The sequence below is a fragment of the Sceloporus occidentalis genome, unplaced genomic scaffold (genome assembly GCF_023333645.1).
Source record: "Sceloporus occidentalis isolate IW3139 unplaced genomic scaffold, rSceOcc1.0.p SCAF_4, whole genome shotgun sequence".
Lineage (NCBI taxonomy): Eukaryota > Metazoa > Chordata > Lepidosauria > Squamata > Phrynosomatidae > Sceloporus > Sceloporus occidentalis.
This window is the reverse complement of record NW_028316984.1, coordinates 80,130,957-80,157,067: the sequence shown is the minus strand read 5'-3', so window position 1 is coordinate 80,157,067 and position 26,111 is coordinate 80,130,957. Positions and strand designations below refer to the sequence as shown.

At 42.0% G+C, this 26,111-nt stretch overlaps 1 protein-coding gene across 1 annotated transcript; it reads right to left on the bottom strand.

Annotated features, from left to right (window-relative positions):
- Nucleotides 1-2,917: 2,917 nt before the first annotated feature.
- On the bottom strand, nucleotides 2,918-21,138 carry GMPPA (GDP-mannose pyrophosphorylase A). Its single transcript, XM_089520480.1, has 12 exons — nucleotides 21,028-21,138; nucleotides 18,216-18,313; nucleotides 16,132-16,235; nucleotides 11,709-11,901; nucleotides 11,309-11,368; nucleotides 10,595-10,725; nucleotides 10,025-10,159; nucleotides 8,869-8,966; nucleotides 8,141-8,187; nucleotides 7,577-7,669; nucleotides 4,062-4,230; nucleotides 2,918-3,908 (listed from the first exon to the last, which is right to left on the bottom strand). The coding sequence occupies exons 1-12, from the start codon at nucleotides 21,065-21,067 to the stop codon at nucleotides 3,808-3,810; spliced, it is 1,269 nt and encodes a 422-aa protein (XP_089376606.1). The 5' UTR covers nucleotides 21,068-21,138; the 3' UTR covers nucleotides 2,918-3,807.
- Between the last annotated feature and the right edge of the window lie 4,973 nt (nucleotides 21,139-26,111).

The following is a 26,111-nucleotide window of genomic DNA, read 5'->3' as shown; positions in this document are numbered from 1 at the left end:
ATCCTCATTAGCTGTGGTAGAAAATAGGGTTTTCAAATAATTAAAATTGATTATTAAGACCCCTTAACTTTACAAAAAATGAGGATCCGCTTTGATTCCTCTGTGAAAAAGTGGAATATAAATTATTATTATTATTATTATTATTATTATTATTATTATTATTATTATACCTGTTCTTAGTTTAAAGTGGGTTTGTTGATGTGGATGAGTGCAGCTGCCTACATTTCTGGACTGTCTTTGAGGGCACATCTATGGGGACCGCCATAGTGAGTCCTGGCACTTCAAAACTAGCAAACACACTTCTAGGGAGAAGGCAGGCAAGGGAGCAGCAGTTTGCCAATGCTTCCTTCCATGAAAACAGAACAGATACCCACTTTCCTGCCCCCCTGGTCATTGTTTTCATGCAAAAGAAAGTGAAAGACAGTGTTTTGGTTTGCAGATTTTGACAAGTTTCCTCAGATCCCACCTGCAGAAATTATAGTCTCAGGCCCCAGCTTTTGGCCCTCTCAGATAAGCCACAGACTTTTCCCTATGGGTAAATCATATGCCAAGGCCAGGCTGTCTAACCATTTTCTGAAATGAAAGCAGCCAATTCCATATTCAGGATTCAGTATGTAAAAGTGGAGGTTATTTCTCTCCCCCAATACCAAAAAAGTGCTTTTTTTGTACTTATCAACACTGCATTTCATTACCCGCTCTCCCACTGCTGCGAGATCCCTGTGGAACTCCTTACAATCTGCTTTAGATTTAACTACCTTGAATAATTTATCATCTGCAAATTTTGCTGCTTTCCGTTCAATCCCGTTTCCAAGTCATTAATGAATATGTTAAAAAGCGCAGGTCCCATTATAGATCCTTGAGGCTCCCTGTGGTTTATCTCTCTCCACTGTGCAAATTGACCATTTATGTCTACCTTCTATTTCCTATCATTCAGCCAGTTGCTAATCCACAAAAGGATGCCTCCGCTTTTGCTATGACTACTTAACCTTTTGCAGGAGCCTTTGAAAAGAAGACTTTACAGGCCGTTTCATTTTAAAAAAAGTCTAATTGCACAAATCTTTACTCCATTTACCAACTGACATTCTTTCAAGATATCAGCAGAGCATCGAGGCAGGATTTCCCCTTAAATCAAACTAGACTAGCACTTCAATTTAGTTTTTTCTTAGATGCAGGAGGTGGGCAGTTTGTTTTTGGCCTGCAACTCCTCCCCAGCCTCAACCAGCACAGCCAATGTTGATGGATTATGGGACCTGCAGTTCAAAAATATCTACACAGCAGAAGCAAGTAACATTCTATTATAGCCTAGTATTATGAATGAGCAAAGCCCAGAATTGGCCTGTACTATGGACTAAGTAATTCATGGCCCTCCAGATGTTGCTGGCTTCAACTCCTATCAATCCTAGCCAGTAGCTAGGGATCATGGGAATAGCACTGGAAAAACATATGGAAAGTCTGCCATTTTTGACCTCTGATCTAGAGGCTGGCTTGGTTGTCATTCACCCAGATTTTCTTGAACACAATAAGCAGTCTGCCATGAGAGCCAGTGTGGTGTAATGGTTTGAATTCTGGAGTAGGACTCCAAGAGGTCAGGATTCAAATTCCCACACTCAGTTTCACAGGAAGGCAATGGCAAACCTGCTCTGAGCAAATCTTGCCAAGAAATCTCCATGATAGGTTTGCCTTAGAGTTGCCATAAATCAGAAATGACCTAAAAGCACATAACAAGAACATGAAGAATACAGCTCAAAACAAGAGAAAAACTGAGCTTGGAAAAGTTTCTTCACATTTCCAGGCTCTGAAGAAATCCAACACCCCAGATTCTGGGATTTTATATTTCTGAAACACTCCCATCCACATCCTGAACTCTGGCAGGGTGTTAAATGCTTTACTAACTCTTCAGCCTCAACTCAGCAAAACCATTCACCCTATTTCAGACACAAGCAGCTCAAAGTAGTTAATATATATAACACACAATCTTTTTATTTATCATAATGGTAGATGTTAACAAAAATTGTCTAGAGTCCTAAGAAAGGCAACATTTAAAACCTACCCTGGGTTAAATGCATAGCAACAAGGTGCCAACTTCCTTGCTTTTGTTACTGTAAATGCACACAGGCCACTTTATGATGGGAGAGGAAGATGTATGAAGGAAAATGTTCTACTTCTAATATAGTGAGTGGCTGCAGCCACAAAGTGTGCTTTTTTACTGGTTAATTTTGAAGACAGATACAAACCCAGGCAATAGAACCTGTTCCAGATATAATTCTACTACATGGAAGCCCTATGAGGAAACACAGAAGCTTGGTATCTTTAGGTTGGGGAAGAGATAAGAGGTAATATGACAGGCACTTGAAAGACTATCACACAGATCATGACCAGAGCATGACTTAACGTTGTTTGAATTAGCTGAAGAGGTTGAGCATGTTTATCCTGGAGAAGAAACTATTCAAAGGTGATACAACAGCCATGTTCCAATATTTGAAACGCTGCCTCATAGACGATGGAAACTCTTCCCTGTTGCCCCCCAGGGTGGAATCCAAATCAACAGGTTCAAATTATAAGGTGGGATTTCAACTAAATATCCAGAAGAACTTTCTGATGTCTGGTAGTGGAAAATAATGCGTCACAAGGTGAGAAACTCTCCTTTTTAAAAAGGTTTTTAAACCAAGGTTGGATGGGGAGCTGTAACAGTAGATCCTCTGCATTACAAGGAAGGCTGGACTACATGCTCTTTGATGTTCCCCACGGTGCATGCATTGAAACTTGAACTCTGCTTTAGGTCAGCCATTTCCTCAGTTCTGCAACCAGTTCTCTGGGTGTTCCAATTTCTGAGTTTATAGGAGGGAGAAGGTAGCAGACTTGAGCCAGTTCTTAGAAATGAACTGAAAACTCAAAAGAAACCAGCTCCCTGCATTAATTTATCTCAAATATTTATACTCAATTTATTTCAAATATTTATATCCAACAGCATGTCCTCAAAGTACATTACAGGAGGAAACATTTAAAGTTTAACCTTTTCTGTGTTTTTGGATTTCCTTGGGTACCCCCCAGCAGCTGCCAGTCCAATGACTCAGTGCAAAATTAGTACTTGACAGGAAGGATTTGTAAGCTTATCATTAAGGCCAGAAAAATAAGTGGTGATGGATTTTTGTTTTAGAGTTTTTAACAGGAACTATATCATAGATATCAGGGTGTTTTTTTTAAAGCACCTTAACTGATTGATAAACTCTATTGTCTCAGCTTCAGGCCTCTCAAAGAAAAGGTAATGATGATGGTTGGAGGATTTCCCACTCTCTGAACCTGAACCTTGGATGGATGCTACTCAGACTTAACAGCAATGCTGACATTTCCCTGCACCTTTGCTATGGAGAATCAGGAGGAAGACTCTGACAGGAATCAAAGAAGTTGAATGAAGACACCCGAGATCCAAAGGAGCACAAAGACTTGTCTCTAAGTCCATTCAGTACCCTAAATACCAAGAGAAATCTACCACTTATGTACATCCACATATCTTCCCTACCAGCTGCCTTGGTTAGCAGTGAGGTAGCATGGCGCCAACAGAAGAGGCAGGATTCTGTGACAGTTAAAGAAAGAAAAGGTCAGCCATTTCAAATCCCTCCAATACCAGACAGTAGCTCATCCAGAAACGTGCCCCAGAGTGAGATATGTCTTGATGCTGTCCTTGTCTCACCACACCAAGAAGAGAGATGGGATGCAGCTTAAGGGTGGATTTGATGATGTCTCTGGCTACCGCATTACGAGGCCCCTCTGAGTACAGACAGAGGTTACCACCTTCACCCTTTCCCTTCAGAGGATGATTTGATTCTTGAAGCTGCGGCTGAGTTCCTTGTGAGGCAGGACAATGGAGTTCAGGATGACAACTTCAGCAGGAATCGTCACATTGCAACCTGTGGAGGTAGGTGCAGGAAGGAATCAGGATGGGGAAGGAGGACACAAGGGGAATGGAAATGCCACCTCAAAACAGTGACATCCTCAGAAACGCAGTGGTTCTATTTATGGGGAGGGAAGGAAGAGGAAGGCCACAGAAGTCTACAGTTTACCCAGAATGGTGATGGAAGGAGTGAGGCGGCCATCCCGGAAGAGAGTCTCACTGTCTATCTTTGCATAGGGATCATTAGGGTTGGGGTCACTGGGAGTCCCCTCCACACGGGCCCAGCGTCCAATGGTGCTCTCCCAGCCCACAATGCTGTTCAGCACACATGTATGGTCCTGAGGAAAAGATGGTAGGGTCAAGCACACCACAGTCTAACTCAGTTCAACATGCTTGCCATGGTGAAAGAGGCTAAAGGGGATGGGGAAAGGGCAGTGTCTCTGCAGGTCCCAATATGTGCCCCCTGAAGCCCCTCTGGTAATTGCCCAACTCTAAAAATTTGTTTTAAAAAATCTTCACATAAATTTTGGGGAGTTGTTGTTTGTCCAAAACCCAGCTAAAGGTGCTCAAAACTGGCTACGAATGCAATGGCTTACTTCCCATCTCAGAGACCACCCCTGTCCTAGTTCATCCCATTTGGCACAACCTGGTAGGCAGTAATGTTGCCCTGAACTGGGTGCCACAGACTGCTCTCACTGATGTATGGAAAAGCAGAGGGGCCGAGAGTAAATGGTGCTCACCATGCACTTACCAGGAGGAGATGTAATTAGGCCAGGACTCAGATAGCTCCTTAAAACACCAAACAAGTGTTCTTCTCCCCCATTCCTTTGGCTTCTTGAAGCTGACTACACTGAGGGGAATGAGGAGGGTGAATACTGGATGGAAAGGATGGGGAAAGGAGCCCAAGGTTCAGCATCCCAGGTTGGTCCCTCTGGGAAGGAGGCTTGCTGCTCCGGGTGAATACTACACTCCCAGAATCCTTCACAGCAGGATCTGTCCAACAAAAGATATTATCCCAAATTCTGAGAATGATGTAAGGCACAGCCAGAGAGCTCCCCACTGAGAATTTGGGATGACTGGGGAACATCCATATGCTGGATGGGGCCCCAAGAAGGCCATATTAGGGCTCAGGATTCCTGTCTTTTGGTCTATACTTACTGGCAGTCACTCTTTTCTGAGTATCGGACCAGAATCTTTTCCAACCCTACCTGCAGGTGCCAATTTCTAGAAATGGGATGTAGTAAGAACTTTCTTTTTTTTTTTTTTTAAAGAAGAGGCTTTCAATAATCCCCCCTCTCAAAATCTGACTCTCCTCATTTAAAAAAAATAGAAATACAAATATGCATATAAAAGTACAAATATACATTTGTCAATATTTTATATTTATTGTAAAATGAATTCAGTATGACAGAGCAATACCGCCCATCTACCTACAAGAAAACCAAACTGAATTCAGAGTGATTTACTCCTAGGTCAGTGACTATGAGACTGCCACAGATAAAATATATATCCTAGTTCAGTGTGCTACTGAGTCACACATTTGATACTGCATATGAAACCCCTACCTTGAAATGATTCATTTGTTTGTATACCTATCAGAAAATACAGCAGTCAAGCATTTCCAGAAGCCAGGGTGATACAATGGTTTGAGAGTTGGACTATGACTCTGGAAAGCAGGGCTTGAATTCCCACTTGGTCATGAAAACCCAGTGGGTGTCCTTGGGCAAATCACAGTCTCTCAGCCACATTAGGTGGCAATGGCAACCCCCCTCTGAAGAAACCTGCCAAAAAATAAAAACCACCACCAACAACCTGTGATAGGTTCACCTTAGGGCTGCTGCAAGTCAGAAACAGCCTGAAGGCAAACAACACACACACAGGTAAGCCATTTCCAGCAAAAAACAACAACCAAGTATCTTGTGGCAGCTGATGTAAAATTCTGTTAAGCATAAAAGTTCCAGGACTACAGTCCATCTCTTCAAATAGTGTGTATCATGAAGAAAATAGCAATCCACTACAGCTTGTACACTCAAGGTTAGTATATGCCTTCAAGTTGTCTGTCAATTTATGGCAATCCCATTAATTTCATAGGGTTTTCCTAGACAAGGAATACTCAAAGGTGGTTTTGCCAGTTCCTTCCTCAGAGATATAGCCTACAGCACCTGATATTTGTTGGTGGTCTCCCATCCAAGCACTAACCAGAGCTCACCTTTGGATAGCTTCCAAGATTAGATAGGATCTGGTGCCTTTAGGGTATGTAGGTAGGTGCTTATGCCATAACAATAATATGTTCATCCCTAAAAGGTGTCAAGAGACTGTGTTGTTTTCTCTAAGGAAGATATAATCCTCAAACGTTACAGTGCACTAGTGCCATCTGTTGAACATCAAGAAAACAACAAGAAAACACCGAGCACTATGTTTTTATTATTATTATTTTAATCCATTCATTGCATTTGCTAATAAAGACTCAAACTTCCAACTGAAGACTTTTTGGATCAGTTTTTTCTAATCCTGCTGAATATACACTTTATGGTTGTTGTTCAGTCCGTATGGACTTTCTTACTTCGTTAGTTTGACTGCCCATTGTCAAGAATCTGTCTAAATTAGAAGAGTGTGCCCACTTGGAATTGTTATTGTTGTTGTTTTATATAATGTTTTATATAATATAATTGTAAATTTCTGACAATGCTTTTATTGTAAATTGTATGTTGTTGGATTGCAAAATCCACCATTGTAACCCGCCTTGATCTCTGGAAAGGCGGGCTAGAAATAAAGCTTTTATTATTATATTATTTTATTATAAATGTTTGTGTTTCCCTCCTTTTTGAATCCTCTTCTTCTTCCTTCTTCTTGTTGCGATTTTATGCATGTTGTGATGACTGTATAGCTCTTTCCATTTGGATTTTTATTATTTATTTATTTATTTAGCAATGTAGATTTATATGTTTCCTTACTCATTTTGACAGTTTATAATTTTTATTTTTTTTAAAAAAAGCCCTTCCTACTTCCAATTAGAGCTATAATTCTACTAACCCAGTCCAGCATTAGTGAGATGATACCCAGATAGGGAACATCTTCTCTTCTGTTGCTGTTCAAGTGATCAGAACCAACAATATAGCCAATATTTGGGATAATGGAAGATGCAGTCCAACAACTTTTAGAGGGCCACAGTGTCCCTATCTCTTATATTATACATGAAAGAAAGTGGGAACCATATTCTTTCCCTCCCACCTGGCTCCTTTTTAAAGCGGTTAGTGCATGGCCTTAAAAGAATTAGGTAAAGGGAAACTAAGGGAGAAATGAATGTTTCATAAAATGACAAAACGTTGCTTCAGAGAAGAGTGAATTGTTGCTGACTGACACCTTTTCTTCTTAATATTTCATGAGTGGCTCTGTGTTTAAATGATGCATGGGGAGACATTCTAAATTAGGAAATACAGCAATACAATTCTGGCACCCTCCCCGTGGTGCTGCCACTGATGGGCAACCCCTTTCTATTTAGACCTTTGGCATCCAGCTTGGTTTTAACTGAAAGGGGCTCTTCTTTCTTGCTACCAAGCTGTTTTTAATTGTGTTTACAACTGGTTTTTATTCTTTAATTATATTTGTTATTGCTGCTATTGCTGCTGTTAAACCCCATGTTTTCAAGAGGGTGAAAGATCTGATTGGTGAGATGACACCTACCTGAAGAGAAGCCCCATGGAGAATGATCGATTCCCGCACACGAACTCCAGCACCAATCGTCACTCCCTTCCCAATGGAGACATTGGGACCGAGCTGCAAAGGAAACACACAGGGATCAGTCAGTTGGCATGCAAGGACCCTGCCACATGCTTGCTCTGGACATGGGGGTGGCTCTGGGGCCCATAGCCTAAGTCAAAAACACACAGCTCCCTAAATGTAGATCAAGACCCCCTGCCTCCCATCTCAGAACTGTTTTTCCAGCTCCCAGCCTCCCTGCAAAGGCTCCCAACTCTAAAATAATTGTAGCCAAATGCCTACCTGCACTCCTGCAATCTAGGAGCTGTAATCACTTATTAAGACAAAGTGCTGCATCTTGCTTTGCTCCCCCTGCCATTTTTTTTAAATTTCAAAAGAGGGGTTTTGAATGAAAGATCTAGCCACTTAGGTTTTGCATGAAGTGGGTGGTATGCCCTGTAAAACGTTTTGAGGTAGAATTCTTCCCCAGTTCTCTACATCTTGCTGACTCTGACCCTAGACACACAGTCTACACCATGCCCAGCTTACCACTGCACTGGCATCCACAGACGCTGTTGGATGGATGTAAACATTTCCTGCATGGAAAAAGAGGGCACAACAGACTTAAACTCCTGTATCACTAAAAGAAAGAAGGCTCCCACCAAGCATAATTAGGACACATTCTGAAACCCAGGACACACAGGAAGTGAATGGTTTCCCCAATCTGTTTAGCATTTTCAAAAATAGGCTGAAAAAAGGGACATCACACATTTTGAAGTAACTTGCCACTAGCTCTGGGTCAGCCAGGAACAATCCTAGACCTTTGGAACTAGGGGAACAGTACTGGCTCCCTGGCTTGACTCCCATCTTTTAGGGTGGAGGGGGAATTGTGCAAACTACAGACTGCATGAGACTTTTTTCCTTACCTGCCCCCACCAGCCTCTTAATAGTCTATAACCCACTAAGAAATGGAGAATCATGCCTCCAGAAGATATAATTATTTGCTAAATAGTTGATGGGACACGCACGCACACCACACAAATAAAAAAATAAAGGTCCTAAAAGGGTAAAAAATAGAAACTGGAAGTGACTGAGATGTCACTTTTAGTTTTGGGGAACCAGTCAGATGATGTATGTTGTTGATGGCCAAAAATGGGGGAGATGCAGTCTTGGGAGCCTCTGTGCCTTAGTTTGGAATATAAACTGTCTATCTTGTTCCTGCCAACTGGATATATTTGTATTTTCAGCTCTCAAAAGGTAAGGACAGCCATAACAACCTCGGATGGTGGGTCCATCAGGCTGGTTCTGGGCAAGTCTCTCTGGGTGACAGTGGCTGTAGCAGCTAAGATAAAGGCGATTGGCATAGATGGCAGACCTAGAAATGAGAACAAGGCAGAGATTAATGCCTGACATTTGACCTCCTTCACAGTACCAGACCCATTATACCAGCCTCTGTAGGGCAAAGCAAGACAGAATGAATTAACTCTGACCAAAAAGAAGGTCCATGGTCAAGAGGGAAAATCCAATCTATTGTAGACCCTTCATGGGTTAATTTATTTCCTCTCCTTCCTAATGCTACTAGTCAATTCTGAAGCCAGAACTAACATTCAAGTCTTTCTTTCTTTCTGTTGGACTTCTGCTACCTATGTAGCAGAAACACCCATTATATAAGCCCCAAAATAAATTATAGAAAGCTTAAATTTCTACACATCCTGCTATGAAGACCCACATTTTATAATTAGGTTGGATTTTTTAAAAAAAACAATGCAAGCAGGAAAAGGTACAAAGATTGGACCCATGGCATCTGGAAACTGCAAGACAGTAGGCAAAAATGGAGAAAGAATGAGCAACTGCACTAAGATCAGCTGTAACTTACCCCATGCATCCTGAAATACTATTCAGCAATTTCTGTATTTTTCTCAGCACAGTTTGAAGTTGTTTTACCTTTCTGCTGCCCACCCATGAGCAAATAAAATGTACAGTCTTTCACTAAAGCAAAGCAAAGTTGGGATCTATAGAACGTCCTCAAAGCTTCGCTTCTGCTCTCAGGTGCAGTGTTGCAAGATAATTCAACTGCCAATGAAATTCACAGATGGCATGGGAAAGAGGCACCATCTTGTCCTTTTCCCATACCACAGATGACATAGAAAGGGGGCTCCATCTTGTCTTTTTACCATACCATATATGGCATGAGAAGGGGGTTCCATCTTTTCCTTTCCAATACCACAGAAGGCATGAGAAGGAGATGCCATCTTCCTCTTTTTCCCATACTACAGATGGTATCTTGTCCTTTTCTGCTGGGAACAACATATTATGGGCCAGCCCTGCTCACAGACATATACATGGACTGGCTTACAGCTGCCTTCTTGCCTACTCAGTGGACCACAGAGCACCCAGATTTGTCTCTGGTTGTCTCTTTCTTCTTCTCCTTACCCAGCAGACTTAATTTGGCTCCAAAACCCTTCTGTTCTGTAGACAAAGAGACGTCTTTGCCCAGCAAGGGCTGTGAACACATCCTGCTCCAGTCTGATAGCTTCAGCTCGCTGCCAACCATTGGTGCTTTCCTCTCTGCAAGAATGAAACACAACAAAAGTGAAGGAGACACAGCATTCTGCTTGCCAGAGAGGAGATGCTCAACTACAGGTGAATGGATAGATGTTTCTCTACCTCAAGCAAAGCAAATGTTCAAAGTGGCAATTGAATATGACACAGCAGCTGACTTCAGCAACTAGGAAACTTATTGCCCAAGCCACACAGAACAGAACCACCACAATCTTTGGGTGAAGGGCATGCAAGATGAAGGGAAAGTCTGACACTTACCCAATATATGAGCCCCTACAAGTGGGCAAAAGATGGCAGGAAAAGGAGGACAAAGAGGAGTTGGAGAAAGAAAGAAAGAAAGAAAGAAAGAAAGAAAGAAAGAAAGATGGTAGATGAGTGACTTGCCACTCCCATGGTCTGTGACCAGGAAGGATGCAAAGGTTGGTGAGGAATGAGACTCACAGGAGCAGCTCCTGCTGGTTCCGTTGGAAGACGGCTCCAATGTGGTGGAAGATGGCTGGTGTGAACAAGTAGATGCCGCAGTTGATGAGTTCGCTGACAAATGTGCTGGGCTTCTCCACATAATGCAGCACCTACACAAGACAGTGGCATCTGAGTAGGGGGAAAGTGAGACCTGCAAGTTGCTCACACACTGTGGAGGTGGAGAGGAGTGAGGTGAGGGATACCTCTTCTGACTAAACCCAGGATCCAGAAAGCATCAGGAAGGATTTGAGTGTTGTGCTGGCAGGGCTGACCCTACCTTTAGGCTAGGGTTGGAGAATTGTTAGTCCTCCAGAGTAAAATTTCCAGTTTCTCATCAATGCTTATGTTGGTTGGACAAAGATCTGTCTTTTTTTTTTTTTTTTAGATGGTTGCACTGGGTGGCAGCTGCTGGCAAGAAGCAACAAGGCATGGAAGAAAAGAAGTGCATCTTGTATTAACTGCCTAGTGGCCCATCCCTGCCAGGTTGCTGCCTTCAAGTGTGGTGGAAGACACTTTCCCATCAACACCACTGGACAGATTCAACTGCCAATCATGTTGGGTTTTGTACATTGAATGGGAAGTACTGCCATCTTGACCTTTGTCTCAGGCAGCAAAATATATTAGATCAGCTCTGTGCACTGGGTGTCCCCCTCTACTAGAGTGGGCCTTCAACTCAGTCTTTCTTCCACATACCTCGTGTGTATCAGCATTTGCCACAATGCATCCATAGTTGAGGGACTGTTTCCTGTTGGCCTATAAAGGAAGAATAGCATTACAAAAGCTTCATAAGAGACAATGTCGGCTTTCAGAGCTGAACTAAAACCTACAGAAGGTTCCTGGCCACAGCACTGTACAAAAGACACCAGTTTCTTCACTCTGTGCATATTAGGACTCCAAGTCCCTCCAACGCTGTTCCCTAAGTCAGGTGTGTGAAACTACTGGCATGCCATAAGGTTTGGACTGGAACTTCCAGAACTTAGCCAGCAAAGGAAATGGTAAGGAACTGGGGAAGCTGTGGCATCTAAAGGGCCAAAAGCACTCCATCCCTGACCCTAAGCAATTCAGCATGTAAAGAGTCAGAGCTGCTTGTTACCGTGGTGCCCAGCATAAGGAAGCTGTCAGGATCACCACGTTGTCGATGGAAGCCAAGCATCTCATCAAGAGGAAAGGCAGAACAGACATCAGCATTCAGCACAAAGAAGGCTTCAGGGTTACCAGAGAGGATCTGATCCCGGAAGTGGTAGATGCCACCACCTGTGCCAAGGGCTGCGTATTCTTGTAGGTACCTAGAAAGGAGGAAGATAGGATGATTTTATGTTGCAGAAGGTGAAATATGCCAAGAATACCCTTAGAACAAAATTAACAAAAAGCCTTGTGGTATGGCATAGTGGTTTGAGCATTGTACTATCACTCTGCTGACCAGGGTTCAATTCCCTGCTAGGCCATGGAAACCCACTGGGTGGCCTTGGGCGAGTCACCACTCTCAGCCCCAGAAAACCTCATGAATCATGGAAAGAGGCACTAATAACGATAATTCCGAAAGGAGATAAAGATCCCTCACATATAAGAAACTATAGACCTATATCTCTTACTAACGTAGACTATAAGATCTTTACAACGATAATATCTGAAAGGTTAAAGAAAATTCTAACGGAATATATACATAAAGACCAAAATGGTTTCTTACCAGGAAGACAAGGCCAAAATAACATAAGATCTTTCATAAATGTTTTGGAGTACTATGAACAACACAAGGAAAAAAATTAGCATGCATTATGCTAGACGCAGAGAAGGCCTTCGACCGGATGGATTGGGACTTCCTCATAGCAGTTATCGTAAAAACTAATATGGGCGATAAATTTGAAAGATGGATCAAATCAATTTACAGTTATCAAAAAGCAGCTCTACTTATAAATGAAGAAAAATCTAAGAACTTTAAGATTGGAAGGGGTACGAGGCAAGGATGCCCCCTTTCCCCCTTGTTATTTATACTGATACTAGAAATACTAGCTAACCAAATAAGGGAAGAAGATAAAATTAGAGGGATCAAAATTCAAAATACGGAATGTAAATTAAGGATATTTGCGGATGACATTTTAGTTTTCTTAGATGAACCATGTGATAGCATTAAATATATGATTCAAATCATAGAAGAGTATGGTGTGCTAGCGGGATTCAAAATAAATTCTGAGAAAACAACTATTCTTACAAAAAATCTCTCAAAGGATGAAGATAAAGAGACTTAAAGAAATATCAGGATATTCTATTGAAACCAAAATCAAATACTTGGGAATTTACTTCACAAAAAGAAACATGGAACTTTTTCAAAACAATTACACAAAAACATGGAATGAAATAAAAAAAGACTTAATTAAATGGAGTAAATATAATCTATCCCTTATGGGAAGAATCGCCACAATAAAAATGAACATCCTGCCACGAATGTTATATCTATTTAGCAACATTCCGATAATAGCAAATGAGAAATGTATTGATATATGGCAGAAAGACTTGTCCAGATTTCTATGGCAAGGTAAAAAAGCAAGAATCAAATGGAAATTACTTACAGAAGAAAAAATCAAGGGGGGATGTAATCTACCAAACTTAAAGATTTATTACTACGCAACATGCCTTAATTGGTTAGAAGAATGGATCAGCCTAAGAGATGAAAAATTGCTGGACTTGGAGTGTGCAAATTTAAATATGGGAATCCATGCATATTTGTGGTATGTTAAACTTAAGGACAAAAGCAACTTTAATCACCATGTGTTGAGAAAATCATTACTAAAAGTGTGGTATAAAATTAAAAAACAATTCTATAATCACATCCCCAAATGGGTATCAATTCAAGAAGCATATTACAAAAGAACAAAAGGCAAAGATCAACAATGGATAAAATATGAAGACTTAATTTGTAAAAATATGGAGGGGAAACTCATCATAAAAAAGATAGAAGAAATTAATATAAATGGAGAAATGCAGGACTGGTTTCTATATAACCAACTAAAAAGCCGCTTTAAAACTGACAATGAAACAATCGGTTTGACCAATGATAATAATGAACTTGATAAAATAATATTTGATAAACAAGGAAAACATATATCTAAATATTACAAATTACTGAAGGGAAGAGATTTGGAAACTGAAGCGATTAAATATAACATGATAAGATGGGCACAGGACACCAAAAAAACAATCACTATAGAAGAATGGGAAAAATCGTGGAAAGGGAGGAATAAATTTACACTCTGCCAAAATTATAAAGAAAACTACCTGAAGATGTTTTACAGGTGGTATTTAACCCCTCAAAAAATTCATCGAATTTACAAATCAGGTAGTGTTAATTGTTGGAAGTGTGGAAGACCAGAAGGAAATTTCTTTCATATGTGGTGGCTGTGTCCCAAGACAAGGAATTATTGGCATTTGATTCATAAGTTTATAAAAGATATCTTCAAAATAAGTATCCCTTTTGAACCGAAATTGTTTTTACTGAACATGACGCATGACATCAAAAACGTTAAGATAAGCAGAGTTATTTTATATATGGTTACGTGTGCAAGAATGTCCTTTGCACAATATTGGAAAACACCAAATATCCCACCGATCGAGGAATGGCTGAGCAGACTTTACGAGGCTAAGAATATGGACATATTGTCTGCTTTACTAAAGGGAAAACCTGTAGAAAGTATGGAAAAAGAATGGAGTGTATTGAATTTCATTGAAGGAAATGTGTTACTAAAAAGTTCAAAGAAATAAGGTTGATATATAATTGAAAAACGGAAAGCACCATGTGAATTTAACATTATAAGTTATAGACCAGGAACAAGTGTATAGCTTACAGTATATAGTAACATCCAGATATAAGGGAAGGAACAAATAGAAGGATAACAATATGGATGATCAGATGTAAATATTTGTTATATGTTTAATTGTTTAAATGTATAAATGTTGGTTTTAATAGGGGTGTTCCTAGGGTTATGGGGTTTCTTCTTCTTTATTCCTTAGATGTTGTAATAGTCTATTCTAAATAAAAAAATTTAAAAAAAAGAAAACCTCATGATAGGTTTGCTTTAGAGTCACCACAAAGTGGAACCAGTTTGAAGGCACACAACAGCAACAACATTTTCAAAATAACGAATTTGACTATGGTACAGTCAGCCCAATGTATACATAGAGTATGCATCAAGGGATTCAACCAACTACAGGTTGAAAAAAATCCAAAAGGCAAATGTTTTATACAAGAGATGGCATTCTACTATGCCATAATGTGACTTGAGCAGCCACGAATTTTGGTGTACAGGGGGGGGGGGGGGTCCTGTAAAACAAACCCCAGCAGATACCAAGGGTCCACTGTATAAGCAGTAGTCAGATAAAATAGGGGGGGAGGGAGGAGGAAGGGACAAAAAACATACAGGAAAAGCAGCATAAAACAAAAATGGGAATCACATGGACTGCAGGCAGTATCCCAAATCTGCCCCTTGACCCTCTCAGATTCCCCCATAGCCATTTATTATTTCTTATTATTATTATTAACATTTATTTATAAAGCGCTGTAAATTTACACAGCGCTGTACATACAATCTTTTTAATTAGATGGTTCCCTGCCCTCAGGCTTACAATCTAAAAAGACAAGACACAAAAGGAGAAGGTAATGGTGGTGGGGAAGGGGATCAGGTCCAGCAGTTATTCTCTACCTCCGAGGCCTGGACCAAGGCAGATGGACTGGAGGGAGGACTTGGCTTCTTGGAGCTAGCCTGCCTCTCTCTCCCTCAAGATGGTGGATGAATTTATTAAAAAAAGAACTGTGAAGGCACCAGGAGTGTGATTTTCTACCCTTGTTTCAGGCAAACCCTCCAATGTGGCCCATAGTGGGCCTGGAAGTACTGGGAAATAAGTCTTAATCCCCCTGGAGTTGCTCACCCTCTCCCCAATAAAGATTAGTGTTAATTCCCCATCTAATGCAAAAAGAACAACATCTGGCAATTCAATTAGAGCTTAAGGGCAAGGAATCTAAGGCCTTCTAAATGTTGTCAAACTATACTTCCCATCTTGCCTCACAATTGGCCAGGATGGTCAACTGAGGCCTGTTACAGACTGCCAAAATAAAGCTGCTTTGGGTCTCTTTGGAGGTATGCTGTTTAAATGATGCATGCATCCTAAGAATCCGGAAGCTGCACCAAAGCTGCACTCCAGTGCTTAGGAATGAAGTGTGGCTTTGGCGTGACCTCCAGACTCTTAGGACCCATGCATCATTTAAATAGCATACCTCCAAAGAGACCTGAAGCAGCTTTATTTTGGCAGTCTGTAACAGGCCTGAAATTCTACAACTTTGGAAGACCACAGATTCCCCACCCCTGGTTGCATGTATGCAAGAAGCCGCTGTTATTCAATGGGTGGCAAATGCAACCCACAATTTCAACAGTCTCAGGCTGCACACCATCGGGACCTGAGTGGCAGATCTGAAAACAGGATTTCTCCTGCAACCCCCACCTCCGCCATGCCAGCTGGCTACCCACCGTATTGGGATTTTGAATTCTTGCTGGGCTGAGACCAAGAAGCGGCTGAGAGCCTCGTTGGGCTGATAGAAACCAATCAGGAGGATCTCCTTCATGTTGGGCACCTGCAGAGGACAGAAGGCAAGAAGGAAGGGCACTTCTTGGTCCTTGCCCACCAAAGTCACAGCAAACTCTACAGCCATGAGAGCTCACTTCCTCCTCCCTGCCCATTTTAGTGGTGAATTAGAGGCAGGGGCGTCAATGGGGGGGGGGGGGGATGAGGAGTGCAGACCACACAAGGTGACACCCTAAAGAGAGAGGTGACACCACTGCTCACCAAATATCTGCCTTTGGACAGAAATGGGCTGAGGCATTTGCCTGCATCCCTTTAACATACTGAATATCATGTAAGGGGGGCAAGGTTCAGTGGGAGGAGAAAAGAGAAGCCTCTGATGCTTTTAAAACTATTAAAAATTTAAATGTAAATTATTTTTAAAGTATTCTTTTTAAATTGTCTTAAAAATCATCACATCTTACCAAATTTTAACTTTAATCACATGAAATTATATATATGTAAAAAGTGAACATTTTATATGATCTGAAAAGAAACTTGACTAAATGTGTAAAGTAATGTGAAATTAATGAAGAATGCAACTTAGATAAAATAGAAGAAATGGATTTAAATGTTCTTTTTTAGGGAAAAGTGATTGTATAACATTATTATTATTATTATTATTATTATTATTATTATTAGCCAAATAGTAGAGGTTGGAAATCATTTTATTATTTTTGTATGTCTCTAGTTGATTGTCTTATTTAGTTTATTGTTATTGCTACTGTTATTTTTGTTGATTTTTAATGCTTTGTTAAAATATATTTGTAACATGAAACTATATACATGTAACTACATTTAGGCTGTGCATAAGATATCGTAATTTAAAAGTTAATTTAATTCTAATTTTGCTAGTTATTCATGTCACAACTGTTACCGTTATATTCAGTGATATATGGGAATTACAACTTATGAGTAACATTAATACAAAAGACATTACTAAGGATTCTGTGATATGAGAGGAAGTCAAGGGGAGGGTAACACCATGAGTTACCGTACCAAGGGACGCCAACCCTAGTGACGCCATTGTGTGACAGTAGTGGGAGTGAGAGAAGATCTTAAAAAACTTAAAACTCCAGCAAGAGCTTCAAACTCAAGCATGCTAATATAAGCTTATACAGTGGTCCCTCCACATTCGCTGGGGCTAAGGGTAAAGGACCCCATGAATGTGGAAAAGTGGCAAATAAAATAACATTATCATCATCATATTTTTATCTTGCTTTTCTCCCAGGATTGGGACCAAAAGCAGTTTACTGTCTAAAAAACACAGTACAATTAAAAACTTACAAAATTGACAACTGAAATGGTATTAAACTATTACAATATTTACAAAATCATTCATTTAAAAAGAGAATACAATTGAAAATCATAAAATCACTTTTAAAAACCCATACACTTTAAAACAATTACACCATCCCCAGAACATTCTTTAAAATGTTTCCATTTTAAATACGTCTAAACAAAAAAGCTCTTAGCCTGCGGTGGAAGAACAAAAAGGAGGCCATATCTGGTTTACCTGGGAAGGGAGTTCCATAGTCTGGGGGCAGCCACTGAGAAGGCCCTCTCTCATATCTCTAACAATTGTGCTTGCAATTTACCTAAGAAAACACCTCTCTAGGAATCTTCAGGTCCTCCAGTGCAACTCTAAGGTCACCATCTGCCAGAAGCTGGTCACAGAATCATACTGGAAGATGTACAAATGCCAAGAGAAGTGTTTTCTTGGAATTTCTAGGTTTTCCAGCACAACTCTATGGCCAATTTCTGGCAGAGTTGTGCTGGAGGACCTAGAGACTCCTAGAGAGAACATATTAATCAAATCTGCAAATAATCAAATCCGCTAAAGTCAAAGCTGCAAATGTGGAGGGCCAACTGTATAAGCAGATACAATCTTTCATGTAGTCAGATGATACCCCTGATTAGAAGTAAACAAAATACAAGGAAGGAAACTTTCCCTGCCCCACTCCCATGTCTCTCTAGAACACTCCTTCCTTACCTTAGTGCATGCCTCAATATGATGCTGTACCATCGGCACCCCTGCCACAGGAAACAAGGGCTTGGGCACCTCAAAGGACAAGGGTCGGAAGCGGGTCCCTGCCAAGGAAAGCAGATCCCAGAGTCATTGGTCTAGCCCTCACTTGATTCAAGCCCTCCTGCTGCAAGGTAGCCACAATCCCCCACCTTGGCACAGGGAGTAGCCCTCCTAGTGCTGATGTACTGCAAATTCCAGCAGCCCTGGTCAGCACTCCCAGTGCTGAAGAATGCAATGATATACAGTGGGTCTTTATTATCTTTGATTCCAGGTTTGGTTCCGGGAACCCCTGTGGATAACAATTCCGTGGATGCTCAAGTTCCATTAAATACAATGGCACAGTAAAATGGTGCCCTTGATATAAAATGGAAAATCAAGGTTCGCTATTTGGAATTTATACTTTTTTGGAATATTTTCAAACTGTGGATGCTTGAATCCATGGATGAAAAATCCATGGATAAGAAAGGTCAACTGTACTTCAAGGGGAAGCAAAGTAATTTACCAACGTATAGGCTCCAGACATGGTAGATAAAGTGGGATCAAACTGGTATAATGATGTAGTGTGGATACATTTGTTCTCTCTTTCTCTCACACACACATTTGGGAAGCAATTTTCTGGAGAACAGCATCAGTACCCCATCATCTCTCCCTCCCTCTCTGACAATAAAACCTGCTGCTCCATCTCTCCAGGACCTATTCCTCTCAGGTGTCAGTGCCCGATTGCCTTGCACTAATGTCAGGGTAGGCTGCAAAGTAAGGCTGCATCTGCACTGCAGAAATAATGCAGTTTGACCCCTTGGTCATGGCTCAATGCTATGGAATCCTGGATGAGTTTTTTGATGTGGCAGCAAATGTCTCTGGCACAGAAGACTTAATATCTCCCAGAATTCCATAGCACTGAGCCATGGTAGTTAAAGCACTATCAAACTGCATTGTTTCTGCATTGCAGGTGCAGCCTGTGGGGCGCCAACTGTAATAGTAAAAAAATAATAATTATAAGTTGATCTTGACAGAACTTGGAGGTTGAGTGGAAGAGGCAATGGCGGGTCAGTGACAGGTTGTTGGGATGGTGTAAGGGAGTGCATCCCAAACTTTCACCCTCCAGATGTTTTGAACTTTAACTGCCAAAAGCCCCTGCCAGCTTGGCCAACAGTTGGAATTCTAGGAGTTCAAGTCCCAAACATTTTGAAGACTATACTTTGGGAACCACTGGTCTAAGGCAATGGTTCTCAACCTTTTCTATGCCCCACACCCCTAGGAAATGTTTGATTAATGATCACTCCCCCCTCACACACACACACACACACCAAAGTATCACGCTTGAAGATGAAGAAATCCAATTTTCTAATTTTTTGAACCTCGAACTGACCCACATACAATACTTTGGGGGAACACATTAAACTTGGCATAATAGTTTGGATACTGGACTATGGATATAATCTACTTTGAAACTATTATAAATGCTAGGGAATCCTGGGAATTGTGGTTTATTGTGGCACCAGAGCTCTCTGACAGAGAAGGCTCAGTGTCTCACAAACACTACAGTTCCCAGGATTCCCTAGCACTGAGCCAGGGCAGTTAAAGTAATGTATTTCGGACCTAAATTAAGCCAGCATGTTCTACTGGCGCAGGCTCCAGAATAGGCAAAGTGCCTTCTTTACCCAAGTATATTGTGGCATATTATCATTCACACAATGCCCTTATTATTCTGTAGTTTTTTGTTCTCCTTTTTGCATGTCTTTCAGAGTTATCCTTTTTAAACAGGAGGTGACATGCTAATTCCAAAATTGGACTACACTGCAGAGCAGTTTGATACTCCTTTTAATCGTCATGGTTCCATTCAACAGAACTCTGGGATTTGCAGTTTGAGGAGAACTTAGAAAATTCTGTAGACATACTCCAGCGAAGAGTTTTCAGTACCTCACTAAAGTAGAGAGTCCAGGATTCTGCAGGAGAGAACCGTGGTAGTTAAAATAACATGAAACTATGGACTTTATCCCGGGAATATCTCAGAAAAGTCGCATAATTACACGTAACAATTTCACATGATGTTGTACGAAACCCGACATTAAAGTGGTGACAAAGAAGCATTAATGTGCACCTTTTTACTTTCGGGATTTCAGTGACAATGCATTTCTGATCTCACTTTATTTACGCAATTTCATGTGGCAATCATTCACACAGTTACTCGCCATTTCTGCTTCATTTGCGGGATGCTTTAAATGCGCTTTAATCTCTCTTTAATGTCGAAATCAGCCCCAGTGTGATAAAGAATATGTAGTGATATCACCACTACGATGACTCTGGAGACCAGGGTTCGATTCCTACATGAAACCCCACTGGGGTGACCTTGGGTGGGTCACACTCTCTCAGCCTCAGGGGAAGGCAAGGGCAAACCCCAAGATAGGGTAGCTTTAGGGCAGTGGTCCCCAAACTGTGCTCTTTTAAGAGATTTTGGGCTTCCCAGGATCCCAGACTATTGGCCAAGATGGCTGAGGCTCCTGGGAGCTGAAGTCCAAAATCTCTTAAAGGGCCCAGTTTGGGGACCACTGCTTTAGGCACATAACACCAACAGAGACATAACATAAAATGCAACATCTCGGTGGAGCAACTGCGCCCTCATTTCTTCAGGAAACAGATGAGAGATGACTCAAGGACCCCAGCCTCTCTTAGTGGCACCCCCAGAAATGCCAGCAGGTTGGCAGCCCCTGCCCTGAAGGTGGGAAGAGGGCAAGAAGGAGGGGGTCTGCCAGGGCACCCAGGTGGCGCTGCTCACCTTTCTGGGCTCCCCCGATGAGGATGACAGCCTTCAGCATCCTGAGCTCCTCTTGGAAGGAGAGAGGCCAGGGAAGAGAGAGAGAGAGAGAGAGAGAAAGGGCAGCCCTGGGCTGGGCTTGAGTGGCCACTTCCGAACACGTGAGAATGCCACGTCAGCAGCGCCCAAGAAGCCGCCAGGCAAGGCCGGGGCGGGCTCTCGAGTTGCCTCCTCGCCCCTTTCCCAGCCACTCCCAGCTGGCAAAGCCAAGAACCTCCCAGCGCCACCAAACAGGGATGCCTTTATGGCGCCAAGCAAAATGCAGCCAAGGCCTTTCCACTGGCTTCTTCCCCAGGCAAGGTGTTACAAACCACACCAGGAGGGGGAAAGTGTCAGCATTTTGCATTCAGCATTTTGCTGTTCTTTGTTCTCATTCAGATGGCATGGAGGGGCATCTCTTTTGCAGGATGGCACCTCCTCCTTCTGGCCTTGTGGCTGCAGGGAGATCCAGGAAATGTAATCTCCAGTTGCAACACAAAAGGATACTTGCTGTTGTCATTTTTGGACAGGTAGCAACCACAAGGCGGTGAAGCTATTCTGGGGTTTTCTTGGCAAGATTTGTTCAAAGAAGGGCTTGCCATTGCCACTCTCTTCAGGCTGAGAGAGTGTGACTTGGCCAAGGTCACCCAGTGGCTTTCCATGTCTGAGTGGCGGGTTTGAACTGTGCCTTTTCCATAGGATACTCCACTCCTCAACTAGTCTCCAAATTTTCGCCCCTGTTTATTCTCTATCAGTGTTCTGTAGATCTGTAACAATGGCTTTGGTCCTTGAGCTGTTTTTGAACTCGGCCCACCCCTGTCTTAAATGCTCCCCCAAATCTTTTTGTATATCAAGAAGTCTGTGGCTCCCCCCCCCCCAGCTGTTGATTCCTCCCTTTTTGTTGTATAGATGTTGCATGTTGTATGGATGTTGCTGTATTTATGGCAACCCTAAAGCACCCTATGCTGGGGTTTTCCTGGCCAGACTTCCTTGGAGGGGTTTTGCCATTGCCTTCCCCTGAGGCTGAGAGAGTGTGTTCTGGTGGCCTAGGGGTCCATGCTCCAGGGTCGGAGAATTTCTTGACGGCATGTAGGCATGGTTGACCTCTCAAGAAATGGAGAAGAAGGCTGCAAGTGGTCAATAAACCCAGTCTCTGGGCCAGCTGGTGTTGTTATTGTTGTTAACTGTCTTCAGGTGGCCCTCAACTCATGGCAACCCTGAGGATGAGACATTTCCAAGACCCCTTTTCCTTTACTATGCTGCTCAGATCCTGCAGGCTCCGGCCCCTGACCTCCTTGACTGAGTCTCTCCCTCTGGCATGTGATCTCTCTATTGCCTTCCACCTTTCCTAGCATCATTGTCTTTTCTAATGATTAATTTTTCGTAGGATGTGGCCAAAGTATGACAGACTCAGTTTTGTCATCTTGGCTTCCAGAGAGAGTTCAGGCCTGATTTATTCTAGGACCCATTTATTTGTCTCTTTGGCCATCCACAGTATCTTCAGCACTTTTCTCCAGCTTGGTTGTTCTTGTCTGCCTTCAAGTTTTTTACTTACCTGTAAGGCAACCCCAAGGCAACCCTATCCTGGGGTTTTTTTGGCAAAATTTGTTCAGAGGAGGATTGCCATTGCCTTCCCCTGAGAGCATGCAACTTGCCCAAGGTCACCCAGTGTGATTCAGGACCAAGCGCGGAATCGAACCCTGGTCTTCACTCAAACCACTATGTCACACTGGCTCTCAGCACCACATCCCAAATGAGTTAATTTTCTTCTTACTGGCTTTGTTTTACTGTCCAGTTCTCACAACTGTACATGGTGATGGAGAATATAATGGCTTGGGCAATCCTCACTTTAGTGTTCAGCGTTATACCTTTAGCTGTTACGTCCCAGCCTGCGTACACAAACCCATCCATCCTCTCAGATCCGAAAGTCCTTCCAAGCCCAGCTGCGTGATTTAGATTCTTGCTGAGAGGAAACTCAACTCTACCCATGCCCACAGCTACTCTTTCTGATTATTGCCATAGTCCAGACATGTTCTGCTAAATCTTGCAGTATGATTGGCAGGGAATGATGGTTGGACCCAACGTAGATATGCCAAAAGGAAGCATGGGTGCATGGAAAAAACTTCAGGGTTGCATTTCACACTGCTGCTCCCCCTCTTCTCTGCCCTCTGCCACGTGGACCAGACGCAGAGGAGCCAAGAAATTTCAACTGATCTCTGATATGGGCAAGAAGAAAGTTTATTTATATCTTCAGAGCAAGAGAATTGGCACAGGATCCTGCAGTGCCACCGAACACCTGTAGGAAGCAGCATTGCCATGGGAATCAAGGCAAAGTCCAGACCCTCCCAGAATTCTGTTAAGAAGGACCAAAAGGTTCTTAACCTCCAGAAGCAATGCTTTTGGTACCAAGGCCCAGTGGAGTCACTAGTCACATCATGTGAAGCCCCTGTTAAAATTCAGAGAATGAGGCAGGCAATGGTGTGATTAAAAAAAACACAACCTTGCCTGGGACCACTCTCTGGACCCATTCATGCTACACAGTTATAGTGCTATGATTCCACTTTAACTGCTATGACAACATCCTATGGAATCCTGGGATTTGCAGTTCAGGGAGGGGCATTTAGAATTCTCAGCCCAAGAGCTCCTCTGGTGCCTCTGACCAAACTACAAACCCCAGGTTTCCATAGGAAGTTGTCAAGGGAATTAAAGTGGAATCACAACACTATAACTGTGCAGTGTGAATTGGCCTCATGTCTCTCTCTATAAAACCAGACTTGTTGCCAGCTGTTGTGTCAACAGCTGAGTAACAACAGCTTATTGAGTAACACAACAGTGTGGCTTATTTATGAGAGCCTTATCACATGGAGATTTTTGCAGCTCAGATCCAATGTGACTGCGAGTCCAACGATGCGAATTCATGCGATAACGCGATGTGTTATCACATGTGATTCCTTTCTATGGGGGCTCCTTCCATGGCACTTCGGCAGTGATTCCAAAATGACCCCTCATTTTGGTGAAATCGGTAACAAGCGAATTCACAGAAATTGCTTCCAAGCTCACTTCGATTTCACTCCAAATTGGTCTGGTGTGGAATGCAACTTTGCTTCTGCTCTGGTACACCACCGCAAACCCCCCAGGTTGCAAATTTCCCATGATGCGGTGCTGCAATCCCCCCCCTCCATTTCCTTTCAGTGGTCCTTTCACTTTCAGGGCAACTCATTTTTTGGGAATATATATATGTGTGTATGTGCGTGAATGTGAATATACAGATATGTCTATCTATCTATCTATCTATCTATCTATCTATCTATCTATGGGTGTGTTGAAATTGCTGAAATGGAAGGGAAAATAAAAAAGGGGGATGAAGAAGACACAGAAATATTCACGAGGCAAATATTCACACAATCACGCAATTACGCGAAACAAGGAACAAGAACTTGCGCCCCTTTTCACCCCAGAAATGTACAAGGTCACGATGCATTCAGACCCCCACTGAGCATGTGCAAGGGTGCCGATTTGAATCAATGAATCCCAACGGTGTGGTAATACAATTTCCACTCACTCCGCTTTGTATCAATCTGCATCATGTGACTTGCCTTGAATTCGATTCCCCCTCTATTCAGAAGGGCAATGGAAGGGCAACCAGGTGTGATGAAACATTCACATTATAACGTGAATTCGCATAGCTGAACCAGGAGTCACCCTGGATCTGAGCTGCAAAAACCTCCGTGTGATAAACACCTGAGAAAACATAGAAGTTGTATTGCAAGTCTTTTGAATGAACTTCTATGAGCCTCCTTGGGAAAATAAGTCCAACTTTTTCATCTTTTTGAGAATATAAAGGAAGGCAAATGCAGAAGGACAGGATATTATCAATATGCTTGTCTGTGAGCTCCTCCAGATAGGTCTGAAGAAGTGTGAGTTTTCACAGTATAGTTCTTTGGGTTTGATCTCTGAATCAATTTGTTTCATTCTTGGGGAATGGTATAGAAGTAATACTCAAACTTTTTACCCATGGGACCCCTTTACATCTACATGTGGACATTGTGCACCGTTCCACTCAACATAGCATATGAATAAAAATATTGTGTTTATTTGGTGTGTGTATTTTTATTCACACATTCATGTATATTCATGTTTTAATATTTTATAAGGAAATAACATCGTTCAAATTAGAACAGTTTTATTTAAGTAAATCTAATGTTTAACTCAACTCATGTGTACATTTTACACATAAAAAAGTTTGGGAGGAGGAGGGATCAGGGCCCCCAAGTCTCATGCCCTCCCTTGAGCAACTCTTGCACACTCACTCCAGGGTCCTGCCCCACCTTTTGACAACCATAGGTTTATAGTGATTTATTGGATTTGCACTAAGGCTTTTCCAAAGAGTTGTTATTTTTAAACTGGGGCATGATTTGATGAAATCCTCCAAAGGGTTGAAGGGCAAATTTCCTCCTTTCTTTTTTCTTATTTTTTTAGTGATAAGCACCATAATTCAAATGGCTGGGTATTTTTTTAAGAAAGAGGAAGAGATTCACAATTAAAAGGAAACCCACTTGGGTCCCAGACTATGGAAACCTGGTATAACCAGGCTGTTGTTGTTCTTGTTGCTGTTGTGTGCCTTCAAATCGTTTCTGACTTATGGTGACCCTAAGGCAACCCTATAATGGGGTTTTCTTCAAAAGATTTGTACAGGGGGGGTTATCATTGCGTTCCTCTGACACTGAGAGATTGTCATTTGCTCAAGGTTACCTAGTAGATTTCCATGCCTAAGCAGGGATTTGAACCCTGAATTGTGGCCCATTGCTCAAACCACTATGCCACGCTGGCTCTCTTTATGCAGTCTAGGGGCATTTAAAATTCCCAGTCAGAGAGCAATTTTGGTTCCTCTAAAAAAAAAACTACACAGGAACTATGGCAGTTAAAGTGGAATCATAATGCTAGAATTATATGGAGGTGAAGGAAAAATTAGAAACTCTTGTTTCCACAGGTTTTAGAACAGGCTGCTTCCAGAATGACTTCTGACGTGTCTTTTTTGATGGCAGACAGAGATGAGATTTGGAGTG

Bases quoted from the DNA above. Each gene is read 5' to 3' on its own strand.
- GMPPA (XM_089520480.1), bottom strand. From the start codon at position 21,067: ATGCTGAAGGCTGTCATCCTCATCGGGGGAGCCCAGAAAG. The intron at 10,160-10,594 runs GTGAGTCTCATT...TCATTCTTGCAG, and splicing joins AACCAGCAGGAGCTGCTCCT to AGAGGAAAGCACCAATGGTT. The intron at 7,670-8,140 runs GTAAGCTGGGCA...TTTCCTTTGCAG, and splicing joins CTGTGGATGCCAGTGCAGTG to CTCGGTCCCAATGTCTCCAT.